This window comes from Astatotilapia calliptera, chromosome 9, assembly GCF_900246225.1.
Source record: "Astatotilapia calliptera chromosome 9, fAstCal1.2, whole genome shotgun sequence".
Lineage (NCBI taxonomy): Eukaryota > Metazoa > Chordata > Actinopteri > Cichliformes > Cichlidae > Astatotilapia > Astatotilapia calliptera.
The window spans coordinates 9,173,344-9,188,897 of record NC_039310.1 but is presented as its reverse complement, the minus strand read 5'-3'; the positions used below and the strand labels follow the sequence as shown (position 1 = coordinate 9,188,897).

The 15,554-nt window shown below is 39.7% G+C and overlaps 1 protein-coding gene and 1 long non-coding RNA gene across 6 annotated transcripts; one reads left to right on the top strand and one right to left on the bottom strand.

The window, feature by feature from the left end:
• Positions 1 to 238: 238 nt before the first annotated feature.
• On the bottom strand, positions 239 to 11,228 carry LOC113028760 (glutathione synthetase-like). 5 transcript variants are annotated; one of them, XR_003273272.1, is made up of 6 exons: positions 10,022 to 11,228; positions 7,007 to 7,167; positions 6,258 to 6,418; positions 5,654 to 5,848; positions 5,429 to 5,510; positions 239 to 892 (listed from the first exon to the last, which is right to left on the bottom strand). XR_003273272.1 is itself a non-coding variant. In XM_026179185.1 (6 exons), exons 3-6 carry the CDS (start codon positions 6,397 to 6,399, stop codon positions 873 to 875), a joined length of 402 nt encoding a protein of 133 aa, XP_026034970.1. In that variant the 5' UTR covers positions 6,400 to 6,418; positions 7,007 to 7,167; positions 10,022 to 11,228; the 3' UTR covers positions 239 to 872. The 5 variants fall into 5 exon arrangements, 4 of the variants coding, with proteins under 4 accessions (XP_026034970.1, XP_026034971.1, XP_026034969.1 ...); XM_026179185.1 differs by having other exon boundaries at positions 6,295 to 6,418; XM_026179186.1 differs by lacking the exon at positions 10,022 to 11,228 and having other exon boundaries at positions 6,295 to 6,418; positions 7,007 to 8,592.
• A 3,063-nt stretch (positions 11,229 to 14,291) lies between these two features.
• On the top strand, positions 14,292 to 14,947 carry LOC113028763 (uncharacterized). The gene is made up of 2 exons (XR_003273273.1): positions 14,292 to 14,449; positions 14,546 to 14,947. It is a non-coding gene; the product is annotated as an uncharacterized LOC113028763 (long non-coding RNA).
• Positions 14,948 to 15,554: the final 607 nt, after the last annotated feature.

The following is a 15,554-nucleotide window of genomic DNA, read 5'->3' as shown; positions in this document are numbered from 1 at the left end:
AAACGCGCGTATGCACAAAATGCAACACAAAAACTCACGCGCGTGGTTTTATTCGCGAGTCAAACGCGCCAGACGCGCTACACTGACGCGCGTTTCACGCGTTTTGGCGTTTTCGCGACGCAAATCTGCTTCCGAATTTTCGCGGGACCCGCAATCGCGCGTTATCGCGCCTTTCCATTGACTTTACATGTAAACCTGACGCTCTATTCGCGTCGGTGTGAACACACCGTTAGTGATTTATACGTCTACAAAACAGGTTCAGTTTGTAACTGAGAGAGCGGCTCAGTGGCGCTGAATTATATTTCCAATAGAAACACAATTTCATATGTTGTAGTAACAACACACTGCCACAAGATGTCAGCCTAGGCCTACTTTACCATGCTGTTCCAGTACAAAAGAAAAAGTGACAGAGCCTTGAAAGAGTGACAGAGACACTTTTTATGAACTCATCTGTAATGTGTCACCTTTTCTGTAGGATGAAGAAGTGCTTCCCTTCTTTTAAAGTAAATACAGGCTTACAAAGATCCTCTAAACATGTTTCTGAAATAATCCTAAACACAATCATTAAATCAAAAATGCAAGAAACTATTTATTTAATCACTCTTCTTAACTTAATTCCTTAACTTAGTAAAAAAAATAATAAAATAGACAAGAACTTTTCTTCTGTCTCACCTCTGTCAGTTTTCATGCTGTTGCAAGAACAGGTGGAGGTGCAGGTGGAACTCTGACTTCAGTGTGGTTTGTATGTGCAGGCAGGAGTGTGACATCTCAGGACAGCAGAGGATTGTCGAGCACGGTGACTCCTGCTGCGACACCCCCGTCTGACTGTCCTGAGCTCTTGGTCCTCAGCAGACGGCCCACACACTCATTCATCACCATGTCTTTACCCTGCCTGTAAGAAAACCAAGAAAAGGCTAACATTAGAAACAGCCACCAACCAATCCCTTTTACTCCACCACCCAAAAACCAGTGAGAAACACTAGCTAGTATTAACTTGGAATCAAAGTGCACTGTTGGGGGAAAACTCTGCAAAAGACCCAGGAGAAATAAAGACACAATGAGACAGAATTACTTTTGATGCTTTAACGTGCACACGGGTAAGCTGTTAAAAACAACTCACACCGTGAACAGAGGCTTGGCACCTTTTATAGGAAAGACAGTGAGAACAGGATAAGAAAATAATAAACAGATAAAATAAACAACTCCATATGTGGCGCTAGTCTCGTCAGCAGAGAGCTGGGAGAAAGCTGTGAGAGATAAAACAATCTAAAACAATATGTCCCAAAACAATATGTCTTCGCTGGGAAAGTCTAAAAGGATAATTCTAAACGAATCTAACCATAGACAAAGGGCAGAGAAAAGGCATCTTTGTACATTTAAAAGAAGGTAAAGAAACATAGAATCATTTTCCACTAACATTCCCTCCTGTTTTAACTTATTTTAAATGTATACAACAATTGTCTGTGAAGGTTATTTATTAAGTATCTTTAGCAATTTTTTAATGTTCAAAATGTCAACATAGCAGAAATGTAAATCATGTGGTCTAAAGAATAAAACAATAAAAGAATAAAATAATTAAGGAAGACACAGTAAAAGAAAATACAAAGGTGATAACGAAGGAAAATAATAAAACTAAAACTACAAAAAAATAAAAGAAAATAAAAGAATAAGAAAACCTTATGTTGTACCTGTATAAACTACTAATGTGTTAATCAGTGCATGATCACTTGACAAGTCATTTTTAATCACCACGTCATTTATTAGCAGCTATTACAAGTTCCTCTAACAGAATTGCAACGGGATGCTGTTCTTCTTGAGGCACGGCAACATAAGCAGTCATTGTAGTTGTTATCATCTTTGAAATCATTACTCTTAGACATGGCAACACACACAACACTAATATGAGCAGTGCTACCATGATGAAACCTAGAAAGACAAACGGCTTCGCTGCAGCAGCCAACCAAGAGCCGCCAAATAGCCAGTCCAGCCAGCCTTGTGGTGTGGCTGCTCAGTTCGTTTAAATTTGTTTCCAAAACCAACAAAGTAATCAAACAAAAACAACATCATAAACGTGTCAGGACACAAAAGAAAAAAGAAAAATGCTGCCATCCGAACAAGGCAGAAGTCTGCATATGTTGGCTTTTAATAGCATGCAGCTTCTGCTCTAAAAGAAACAAATAAATAAAAAGAAAAGAAAATGTGTAACATGCTCATCAGCTTAGCAGTGTCTACATATTTAATTCAGCTTCTCAATCCTGTAGTTTTAGCTGTTGTCTACAGGGTTTTGCTTATTGGTTGTTATTATAGGTGTGCTCTATATCTCAGCAATGTGTCATTCTAGGATGATAGGTTTCAAGCTGGTCAAGTGCCTCTATGCACTTCATTAGTTTAGTTATTCTCTGTATTGTCTTCATCTCACATGTCATTACACTGAGTTTCAGCAAACCTTAAGCTTGATGCAGACTACTGCTTAACAATTATCCACCTCACATCATAACCGATTAAGGTGCCTCTTCATATTAATATTATGTCATTGTTAATATTATCCTCTTTGTCTTATATAACAGCAATAGCATATTATAATATTTTATCAGTGTGTACCATTATACTACTACTGAGCCAATTTGTTAGTTAGGATCATCTTATTCAGCAAACAGATAATTTAGAATTCATCCAATCTGCGGTCACATTTGTTCTCTCTGTTGCATGGCGGACCAGGCAGTTCTATTATAATATATTATTTATATTTTATTTTGTATCCATCAAGGGCTTCAGATGACCTGCAGTATCATCCTTTTCCCAGGGTGGAGACAGTTACCTTTTCACACACTGTCCTTGGCTGAACAGTGACACAGCCTTAATATACTTTATTTATGTTATTAAAATATTTTCATGTGAATTATTTGCTTTATATTCATTTTATACATTGTGGGCATGGTCATCATGCCAACTGTGTTTCATTGTTAATATCACTTTACAGGTTGTTATCCTTGCTATTATTAATTTCAAATACTCTAAAGATAATTTCTACTGTAATTTTCCCTTTGTTTAGCTTTATTTCGTACTTTTTATATTTATATCTACTCAGTGGGGTCTGTTTTCAACCCTTTTAAACTACTTCAAACTACTGTGATCTCTAGTTTTCACTTAATAAGGGATTATTATGTTCTTCCTGATATGGGTGGTGCTGCAGATGCGGCTGCAGGAATGGGTCATGGCTTTCTAAAAGGATTGTGGGCACTGCACAGTGTCTCGTCTTCTGGTTTTACTAAAACTGGCAGTTGAGCTCTATTCTTCTGACTGTTTATACTTTGTTTTCTTAATTTTCTCAATTTACAGACTGTTTTGTCCGGCGCCTGGATTTTTCTTTTCTCACCACTGCTCGTCAGCAGGAGTGAGTTTTAATTTCACTTGCTTGATTACCCATCTTATTTATGTATTTACTTATTTTTTGTTTAAGTAATATATACACGATACAGCTGCTATCACCTTCGCTGGTATTAGAGACGAGAGTGGTTGCTCACACGCCCTTCTACTTTCGGACTATTTCCAAAAGCGGTGTGAACTTTACGAGACGGAACTCGACCGTTCTCTCAACTCACCAGCACGTCAGTGAATAGCAGTAAAAGAAAAACACAGTAGGAGCAGCTCAGTCTCTTATTGGACCGTGAAAATTCAGCTTGCTCCGTTAATTAAAACAATACACACACATACATTCACATTCACACCTATTCGCGCGACCGGAACCATTATCATAAGGGGAGCTGCCAGTCTTTCTGTAGACGAGCTACTCATTCCCTAGACCCTGTCTAGACCCAGCTGGGGGAGCTACCCAGAGCTCCAAACCTAACCCACAGAAGTGGGGAGCTTCCAGTCGACGAGCTCCAAGCTACCAGTCGACGAGCTACTTCCGCTATTTTAAATTCCCTGAATTTAAAATACGTTTTTACGCAAGATTGTGTCAGTGTGTCTGTATCTACCTGGTCAGTGTCGCCGGGTCTGGTCCACCTCGATCGGGTCCCACCACCGTGGGTCACTTTCTAAGACGTTGGCCAAGACCCGAATTTAACGCTCTTGGTCTTTTATCACACACCTGGTGTGTGGGCTGTCGACAGGCGAACAACGTGGACTGGTCACGGAGATGGGACAAGATGGAGGCGCTCCGGCTCCGAAGGACCAAGAAATGTTGGGGGAAAACTCTGCAAAAGACCCAGGAGAAATAAAGACACAATGAGACAGAATTACTTTTGATGCTTTAACGTGCACACGGGTAAGCTGTTAAAAACAACTCACACCGTGAACAGAGGCTTGGCACTTTTTATAGGAAAGACAGTGAGAACAGGATAAGAAAATAATAAACAGATAAAATAAACAACTCCATATGTGGCGCTAGTCTCGTCAGCAGAGAGCTGGGAGAAAGCTGTGAGAGATAAAACAATCTAAAACAATATGTCCCAAAACAATATGTCTTCGCTGGGAAAGTCTAAAAAGATAATTCTAAACGAATCTAACCATAGACAAAGGGCAGAGAAAAGGCATCTTTGTACATTTAAAAGAAGGTAAAGAAACATAGAATCATTTTCCACTAACATGCACTAATCCCCAGGCTCCCAGCATAACATACAGTCCAACACAAACTCCACAAACTGTCTTGCTTCAGCTGACTTTCCTTCACCTTCTCTCCAAACAATCTGTTGTGCTCTTTTCAGCACAAAGCCACACTCCTGCTCACTGATCCTCACCTCTTTTTAACCTAGTCTCAGCAACTTTGTCCCATAGCTTGCACATCCTTTCCACCTCCATCTTTCTTCCCAGCCAACTGATACATACCTTTTCTCCTTCCTTAAAAGCCAGCCTAAGAAATACCATTTTATAAACGCCCCATAAATGAAACTGCCATTTTCAAAAATCGTATCATCCAAATTCATGCAGCGTGGCTAAATTAAGAATGAATTACAAACCCGAGCTTCCTTGCTAACATGAGTAACAGCTAAACACTATCATAGTGGAGTGTAAAATTACTGCTAAAATAGCTCATATGAACCCTGATACTGGACTTTGTATTTATCAAAACAAATGATCTGATATTACAAAGAAAACTAATGATTGCTTTTTACAGTATTAGCCCAGAGTGATGTAAGGCAGGGTGGTTAGTCAGCCATAACCTGCTGACAACTTGTATCTGGTAGCTTTTTCACATCCTGATCAATGTTGTTGTCAAGTGTGTCTCATATACACTATTATCTCAGTCACAGTACAGCATGCATGAATCACAGTAGATACACAGTAATGCAAAACAGCAGGCAGTCATGTATGTGTGCAGATCCACACATGCACTGCTTAAACTTCCCTAGTTTAACAAATGGTGAGCAACAAACAGAAGTTTTCAACATTTTTAAAGACGCTTCTATCCCCCCGCCCGCTGTACCTCCTCCTTCTCGCTGAGACTTCAAGACAAACCGTTCTGCTGCTGACAAGGCCACTGATACTGTTTTGTCCCTCTCTGGACCCTGTAGACCAGCGCAACCACAGAGAAATAAATCAGAGGAATAAAATGCAAATGATATTGCTCACACTGAACAGCAACACCCAGGTGAGGATTATCTAATGCCAAATTTTCCAAACAATGAACAAACCGTGCCCTTTTTCTCACCATGTCTAGAGTGTAGAGGTCAGCCAATGTCGCTCGGATCTGCTGCACAGCTTGAGGCTGGTCTGGGAAGAATCTGTCCAGGACTCCAGGTCTGGGGAGCACTTGCTGAACCTTCTTGGTACCAGCCAGGTGAGCGCTGATATCTGGACACTTCACAGCTCGAGAGCGCTCCATGAGGAGACGAGCATCCCAGCTCTGCAATGGAAAACAGACAATGAATTCTCTGCTTTTTATCATTAGATGTATTTCTGTATTAAAAAATTCCGTTTATTGGGCCACTTTGTGCTGGAAGAATTTTTCCAGCATAAAATAGCCTCTATCATTTCACTAACTAACTTATTTCACTGCTGCTAATGACGTTTCACAAACTGTCACAGGTTTTTTAGCTTCGTTCGTATAAACTTTCTTGTGGTTGAGATTCCCGAGAAAACAGCCAGCACACTGAGCAGCAGAGGGTGACAACAGTTGGTTTCAACAAAAAAACGGCATCAAAAAAGTCACGGTCATCAGAGCAACATCAGAGAAACAATAAAGTCTAACCATGGAAGGCTTTTTTAAGTATGTGCATAAAAACACAAACACAAAGAACATCAACAATGAGCACCTTTCTTTTTGCTGAAAGTGATATAGCTTTCTGTTACCATCAACTGAAACCGCCAACATTTCAGGTGTGCATGCTGGGCAGCTGAAGCTGACATCACAGCACAGCTGCTCTTCCTCATCCAGAAAGCTGTGCTGCAGTGCATCGCTTTTGGCACGCCCAGTCTGTATGTACAGAAACATAACAGAGGAGTAAATATTTGCATCTGCTTATTGAAAAACAATATCAAAGAAATACTTCACTCAGCCTTCCCCCACACTTGCAGTTGCTTGCAAAAGTATTCGCCCCCTCAGATCTGTGGCAAGATCTGAAACTGCTGTTCACAAACGCTGTCCATCTAATCTGACTGAGCTGGAGCTGTTTTGAAAAGAAGAATGGGCAAAGATTTCAGTCTCTAGATGTGCAAAGCTGGTAGAGACAGACCCTAAAAGACTGGCAGCTGTAACTGCAGCAAAAGGTGCTTCTACAAAGTATTGAGTCAGGGGGCTGAATAATTACGCACACCCCACTTTGCAGTTATTTATTTGTAAAAAATGTTTGGAATCATGTATGATTTTCCTTCCACTTCTCACGTGTGCACCACTTTGTGTTGGTCTTTCACGTGGAAGTCCAATAAAATTGATTCATGTTTGTGGCTGTAATGTGACAAAATGTGGAAAAGTTCAAGGGGGCCGAATACTTTTGCAAGCCACTGTAGTACCACGCTCCAACAGTTTTGCAAAAGCTTCCCTGGAGAATCATGGAGAAAATACTTTTAGTTCCAGGAAGGAGCTCAAGAGGTCTAAAGTGTAAAGAGTAGACATGTTGACAGATGCTGGCCAATATCCACTCCTAACCAGGTCCTTTAAATCAGGGCTGCACTGCTGCTGCCATGTTTGACATCTGTGTATCGCCTGGTGCACATCATAACGTCCTTGGACCAAAAAGAAAAAGAAACAACATGAATAATACACCACTGCCTTCACAGATGACTTCTGTTAAAGCAATACCATGTTCTGATTGTACAGCAAGGGCAGAAAACATGCTCCATCACACTATGTTCAAATCCATCACAGAAACCTAAATAGCAGGTTGCTGTTTACTATTAATGTCGATTAAAATCACGATTTTTCCTGCTGATACTGTGAAGTTTACGCAACCCACAGGAGCAGTTTCAAAGCTTTACTGTTGGCAGAATGCGAGCTACCAAGAAAGAGAAAACCACTTAAATAGATTCTTTCTAACTGGCTGTAGACACATATGAAAACCAAAATTGAGTAAATCTCATGAGGAAATATCTTGTATATTGGTGCAATTTTGACCGTCCACTCTAATAATACATGTGGTTGGAGGAATGGCTTTAAAAACATCAATAACACTTTCTCTGCTGTGGAGTGGCTGATGTTCGTGATGTAGAACATCACAATCCCCACAGAACCATTCCTCTGGAAGACACTCTCTGCACATAGACAGGACTTTGAACAAATTCAGCAAAATTTGAATAACTGAAAGTAGTATGCATTCAGATCCAGCCACTCTTGACAAAGGTAGCAGCTTCTATTTTGATATTATAGCTCCGGGTGGCTCAGTGTGCTTCACTATGAGCTGACGGTTAAAAGGACATTTGTCAAACTCATGTGGTTTTATAATTATTAAACTTCTCACACGCTCAAAGACATAAATGTCAGCCAACAAGGCATCGCTCATCAAGCTTAGCTCCATAGAAATGTATGTTATTGACACTTAATAACAGCAGGGTGAAGACAGTGGCAACACAGAGGATGGCCAACAGCTTCTGTGTCAGTGAGACATTTCAGCTGGTGTGGCCGTGCTTCTTTCCAGCACTCAGCAGCTTTCTGCTGCCAAAAGGACCGTGACACTGCCCTACTTCTTTGAGCCTCCGGAGAACGACATCAATCCAAAACAGCAGACAGCCTTTTCAAATACTTTTCTCTAAAGAATGCAAATATCAAGTATTCTTGCTCCCCTTTCTTTCTGATAATGTCACTTTTACAAATCCTGTCCCATCAGCTCTCATGGCTGGTTTGGCTTTGAGGGTCGGGGAGGACAAAAAGCTATTAAGGACCTTTTGATCTGCAGTCCAGTTCTCCTCTAAAGTATTAAGGATGAAGCAACAGTGCTCCTCTTTGCTATTCTGAAATGTGTGTTAAACACAGTGTAGAAGGTAAGTAGAAGCTTACACAGCACCATCAGCCATCATGCTAAATTTGCATCTTCAAAAGTCAATGCAGCCAGACTCACACCTGATTATAAATGTTCAGGAGACACTGTTGAATGTTTAGTGTTAACTTAAATCACTCATCATTTACAGTATTACAGAGTTCAGGGTTATGGGTTAGCACTATCATGTTACCCGTAACTGTATTAACTATGGTACTAACTTAACTAGCAGTGTTGGCCAAGTTACTTACTTCCCCCAAAAGTAATCCCCTTACTTTACTGATTACTTATTTTCAAAAGTAATTAATTACTTAGTTACTTTTTAAAAACATGATTTATGACCTGAATAGGTAATAAAGCAATAGATCTTTCAGCCCAATTCTACTTTTTCTGCATCATCCATCATACAAAATGTAATCAAATGGAAAAGTCTGTTTTTAAAACTTGTTTTATTAGTTTGAATCTTTTTACTTTATGCATCAAGCAAAAATTAAATTATATGCAACATCCTGACTAGAAGAAATTTGTGGAAGAATCCGCGAGTCTCTCTGTGAATTTCCAATCCCGTAGTAGCGTACTCGGTGCTTGCTCTGAAGTTAAGGGTTTTTTTCACTGTAAAAAGAAGTTTCTAAAAGTTTTTGTCACTTTTTACGGAATCAAACTCAAAGTAAGCTCAGTACTTCCACGCTTTAAACGCTGCACGGTCATACTCTCTCTGCACTCCTCCATAGATTATCCATTCTTGATCTGCACACAGCTGTTATTGTCATGAGGCACTCTGGCCAAAAATTTACGGTTTTAGTAACGCAGTAACGCAGCGTGCTTACGGGAAAGTAACAGTAATCTAATTACCTTTTTTGCAATAGTAATCCCTTACATTACTCGTTACTTGAAAAAGTAATCGTGTTACTGCCCATCTCTGGCTGTGAAACACTAATGAAAAATGATTAACTCAAGTTTTTGCTGCTAAAGTTGGTTCCATCAGCTGCTGAATCACAGGATGTACTTGGTTATAGTCATTTGTGCATTTTGGGTTGCTTTAAATAAATAATGATGTGTTGTAATCATCCAGATCTAGAACCTTAAACTGCTTTTTCACGTGTCTGTAAATGAATTTCTTTCTTATCATTGGTGTCGGCTGACACTTGACACTCTGTGGCTCCTGATTTGTCTGTTGTCAAGGTCTCACCTCAGTGTGATTCCTCACGTTTTGTCATGATTAAAGGATGAATGGGAACACAGCTTCAGTTACTGTGTTCACTTCCTGATATGTCAGAACTGTGCTCACATCACTCACTTTTTTAACAACATGACACACTGCTGTAAACAGTGTGTCACGTTACTTGAAAAAAGTAATCGGATTACAGTAACGCGTGGGCTGTTAACATCTCTGTTAACTAGTCATGATAGAAGCCAATATTTCTGTCCTAACATGGTCGGAATATGTTTGACTACAAGCTAACATTTACAGCATGACTTTAAGCTAGCACCATAAAGACGGTAAAAGACACTGTAATATGTAGAAATGCATGTGAAAAGTGTTATATTAGCAGTGGTTGTGCTACTCCACACAGCCACTTTAACATTACTGACACTGTGTTTCTTACCTGTAAACAGCGGGTCTTGTGTGATAAAAGCTTGTGCAGAAAGTAGCAGGTGTAGACTGGTCCATAGCACTGTATGAAGTGATAAGATGTGAAAGGACATATATAGGGTACCTTAAAGGGCGCCTTAAAAGTGTTTCCCTGAGCTTTTACTTGCAGCTTGATATCTAAATAAATGTAAATAAATGTGAATGAAAAAAAGAGAAAGCGGGAAAAAGGAGGAGCCCGGAGCTTCGTCTTTCGCTCGGCCTACCCCGCTATAGCAGACCGACCGTCAGAGACTCGAACTTGGCCGTTAAACTCTGGGGTCTGAATGCTGGCCTCTTAAGGCTGCGCACCACACAGCCGGCCAGTTGGAAATAGAAAAAAAAGGACATTTATCTTCTGTTGTTCAACAATTTTTTTTTCGTTTTTTTAAATCTATTTAGCTTGTTGTGCAGCATTGTTCCACACAAATGACACATGGAAACCTAGCTATTTTTTTATTGGCTTTCACAAAATGGGACTGCCAATGTTGGAGGTGTTACTGCAAAGTCTTCCTGCTAGCCGGAAACCTGCTGGCGGCGCCACTATGTTCTCAGCACACTCTTCAGCGTCAGCTTTGTTGCCTGTTTTCGGCACACCTACCTAGTCCCACTCATCCACTTTATCTGCTCATGGCAGATTTACCCACACTGAGCACTCCTTGGATTAAGGTAAATTGAAGCAGGTCATTATAAAAAAGACACACAGTTTATCATCTTATCCTTGTGCAACAGCTAAAAGCACTCTGTTCATTTGTTTGCTAGATTAGCCGCTAGCATACACACACTGTGTTAGAGGCTTGTTGCTACCTAGTTAGCGATGCTACACACCTGTTACTGTGTATTTTTCAATGATTCAGCACTCCTTGGATTTTTAGACAGTAATGAGATCATGTGCACACTCCACAGAGGTCCAGAGTCCAAATGTGGCCTCTAGCACCAAACGCTTGCTGCAGTTCTTGGTGTCAGAGGTGACACATAAGGTATCAGGTTTTCTGTGTGATTACTTTTTCATATAGGACCAAGTATGTTTGGATAGCGTTTTGCCCTTGAAAACTGCCGTTGAATATTAGACATTGTTGTCTAATGTTATAAATGTATTGATGTGAAAGGTGTAAGTGTGACAAATATGGAATAAGATACGAAATCAGAAAGGAGGCAAATACTTGTTCACAGGGCTATAGTCTGTAAATGGTCTTTTGGCTATAGTAGATCTTTTACTTGTTCATTTTTTAATTGTTTGTTTAAAATAGTTTTCTCTAGGTTAAGGCGTACGGTCCAGGCCTTCAGAGCAGTGGTCTGGCTGTTGGAAAACCCACTGAGTTCACAGTTGATGCCAAGCAAGGAGGAAAAGCTCCTCTGAAAATTATAGCCCATGAATATCTGGCTTTGTATATGATCACAAATATGTTAAATATATTGCATGTACCGTATTTTTTGGATTATGGGTCACACTTAAAATCCTTTTTCTCAATAATCGACAGTGCGCCTACTTAAATCTGATAGAACTAATCCCTTTTCTTCTGCACAGGATGTTGAAGGTAATTCTGTGGATGTCCAGGTTAAGGATAATGGCAACAGCACCTGCACCTACACCACACGCAAGCCTGTGAAGCACACTGTGATGGTCTCCTGGGGAGACGTTAACATCCCTGAGTAGGGATGGGTATCGTTTAGGTTTTATCCGATACCGGTGCCAAACCGGTACTTTTGAAACGGTGCCGGTGCTTAAACGGTACTCAAACCGGTGCTTAAAGAATGAAGAACACAAACTTTGTCCAAAAACCTCTCGTGTTCAGCATTGGTCTTACGCCTTTATTTATACCTTCATGGTACATGGTGAAACACACAGATAAAGCAGGAACTTAACTGCACGCCCTTCACTCGTGGGTGGAGAACATGCAGTTCCAGGAACTTAATCTAACAATAACAGCTGGTTTTCACAACTTATTGTGGTTAATGCTTTGTACGCTATCTATAAATTCAAATTCAAATTTTATTTGTCACATACACAGTCATACACAGTACGATATGTAGTGAAATGCTTGGATAACTGCTCGTGACCTAAAGAAAACAAAAAAGGAAAAGGCTATGAATAAGATAGGAAATAAATATGAAAAATTAAAAGGGTAAATTTAACTAGGAAGGAATAAAATATAAATTAAGGTTAAAAATGAAATAACTGTACAACACACTGGGAAAGAATAAGATAAAATATATAAATTAAATTGAAAAATGGCAAACCTTCTGTTGCTATGTGCTGATAACTAGAATATGCTTAAAGAAACTGACAGAAAAACAACTGCTTTATATGTGCTGGGAGTCAGGGAGTGTGCTCTCATGATAATTAAGTTTTGCACGTTCCTCTGACTGCTACAAGCATAAGGGAAATTTAAACATAATACACTCATATTTATTTCGCTGAAGGCATATATTCATAAAAGATAAAAATACTGTAACACAGATCGTTGAGCAGATCGTGTGTTGATCTGAGTCCTGTGATTTCCAGTAGTGATTTATTCCCATAACAAAATCAAATTGTCCTCTGCTGCTGTGTTGTTGCACAATGAAAATGATGGAGGTTTCAGAAACAGTCCGAACCTGGTTACTGTCTCAGATATGACGCTAGTCTTATCCTGCCTGCTTCTGTGTGTATATATGTAATATGCATATCCACATAATTATGGATTATTACAATTATGATATTTAATAAACACACACTGTGTTTTAAAGAACATACATTAAGAAACTGATTGTGTTAAATTTTTATTTCAAATAAATTTCATTATATTTATAGTCATCATTTTATTATAGATTAAGTGCAAGAGTTGTTAAGTGTGGATAAATAAATAATAGTTTATTGCAATAGCAAATTGCGCCTTGGAGTCCTGAGGCACTGTGCAGGGCAACTAGGAAGTGTGTTCTGGACTCACTGTTAGTATCCACTGATTTAGTCACTGATCAACCTTCAGTCACGTAGGAGGACAGAGCTTCATGTTTATGGGATTAATGTGCAGTTTCATTGAATCCGTATTTATCTGTAAACAGGGTTCACACGGGTGCTTGAAATATGTGATCTTCGGTGCAGTTTTCCTGTTTTGTGGGGAAGAAAGGCTTTTTAAGCCAACCTAAGATGATTCGTTTTCATTTTCACATGGTCTTAGTGAGGTGATGCAAAGTGAAACATGCTTTCTGTGGGTTCTTTTGGCCATGTGCTGGGAAAGCTTGAACATGGACCTTGAAAGTGCTTAAAAAGTGCTTGAATTAGAGCCAGAAAAAAGCGTATGAACCCTTGATTTGGAGGTGTTGGAGTCTGAAACCATGTGATGACTGTAAGCTCTGTGATTTATTACCTGATGGACCAGCAACACCTTCACTGTGTTTAAATGAGAATGAATCCAGCTTTACTTTAATATAGACGGCAGTGTGCAAAAGTCTTGTGCCCTCGTTTCTTTACATTTTGCAGGAGAATTGGAAACGGGTGCAGCAATTTTTGTAGATCGGACTGCGTAGTTGTGAACTGAGTTTTGTAACTTTGTAAACCGAAAGATCAGAAAATTTCTAGTCATTCACATTTATTTAATGGGCTAAATTAAGTTTTGTCTTCAGGTCCTGGGATAATGGAAGGCGGGAGGGATTTGCTCAGATTAAACGGTTCTTCTTTCTAAACAAAAAGCGTGCAGATTCTGGTTTCGTTGTGTAGAATAAAATAAAAAAAAATGTTTTGACCTGGTTTAAAAACGTAAACAAATGGAGAAATGTGCTTATGGACGTAGATCCATCGATTATTCACTTTATTCAGTAATATGTGGCCTCATTAGTAAAGAACTGACCTGCCTTATGTACTGTAAAGCACATGTACATATATTTCAGGATCACTGTAACCTCAGTGGCTTGAAATAAACTTTATTTTGGAGTTACATATTTTGATTTTGGGCAGTTTTCTTTACGAAACAACTGTTTCTGGTCATTCACATTTATTTAATATGCTAAATTAAGTTTTGGGCATGTGTGGCACCATGATATAGATGAATACATGAAAATTGCAGCCCCCCCCCCCCCCCCCCCCCCATTTTATTTTTATGCTTCATGCTTCCTTTTGGGAAAAACTACTGTTAGTGTTTATTTTGCTGCAATATAAGTTCCGCCAGCAGAGGGCGGTCGAGTCTACGGTAGTGCAAAGTCTACGCTGACTGTAGACGGTTACGTCGTTTTCATTGGCCCGGAGTCTACGGTAAGCGTAGACACTGTAGACTCGGGCCAATGGGAGCGCCGAATCCCACTGTAGACGACCAATCGTCTGCTCGGCGGAAGTTGCGTCACCAAAACAACAACATACGGCGGTGCAGCGAAGAAGCCGGCAAGTCCGCTATTCTTTATGGAAACTAGCATTTCTTTTATGTTTACAGTAAGTTATCGACTCTAAGACGCTCCTGGATTTAGCTGGAAGTACACGACGCCACGCTGAATACATAATTTAACCTTTTTTAACTCCATTTTATAGTCTTGGTATGGCGACACCGACGATTCGGGTAGTTAATCCAGATGCCCCTGCACATCGTCAGCAGGCGCTACTTATGGCAACCAAAGAGGCACGTTACTCTCGGGTGAGAAGTACGGTCTTCCCCAAACCTCCACAGGAGCTGCTCAGCCAAGTCACTGTCTTGACTCACGCAGAGAAGCTTCTTCAAGCCGAGGGTATCCACGCGCCTTTAAGTCAACAGTGCCTGGGAAAGCTGGTGGTGCCATTTGATCTTTACAATTGATCTTTTAAAAAACATTACAGTCAGAATCAAGTTCACTGATTGATTGTAGTGCTGTCTTTGTGTTTTACTGATTGCTTGCAGTGTTGTCCTTGTGTTTCACCATTTCATTTATTTTAATAAAGTGTTTTGTATTACAGTAACAGTGAGTTGTGGAATAACTTAATGAATGAATGACTTGGACTTACTGACCTTCTTTGAATCAGCATCACTATAGTCCAAAAGGCACTGACAAAACATACAAGCATAAATAAATAAAATCTATAGAAAGACAAACATGTTGTATATTTTTTTATTAAGTTACACACAAATAGCATACTCTGCCAACAGGTTTAAAAGACACAAATATGAAGAAACATAACAGACCTGAACCAAAGAAGCAATGTGTACAAGCAGGTGGCAAAGTCAAGTTCATAAAGTATTTGTACAACACATGTCTCTGCAAGAGCTTCAGTGTTTACTGGAATTGATTCTGAAACACTAACAGAGCTATTATCTATCTGTTATGTCAGTCAAATTTCCCATGATGCTCTTGGTTGAGATCTGGTGACTGTGAAAGCCATGGTATATGATCACACCATTTTCATAATCAACTATTCACTGACACTTCTTCAAATACTTTGTCACAGGACAAACATAATCTGTCATAGCAAAAGTGCACCCTAACATGGCAGCAAAGTGCAATGTCTCCCCATCTGGGGGTCAAGAGTTCAGGGTATGCCTTTAATTTCTTGCCTGTCTGTAAATGAC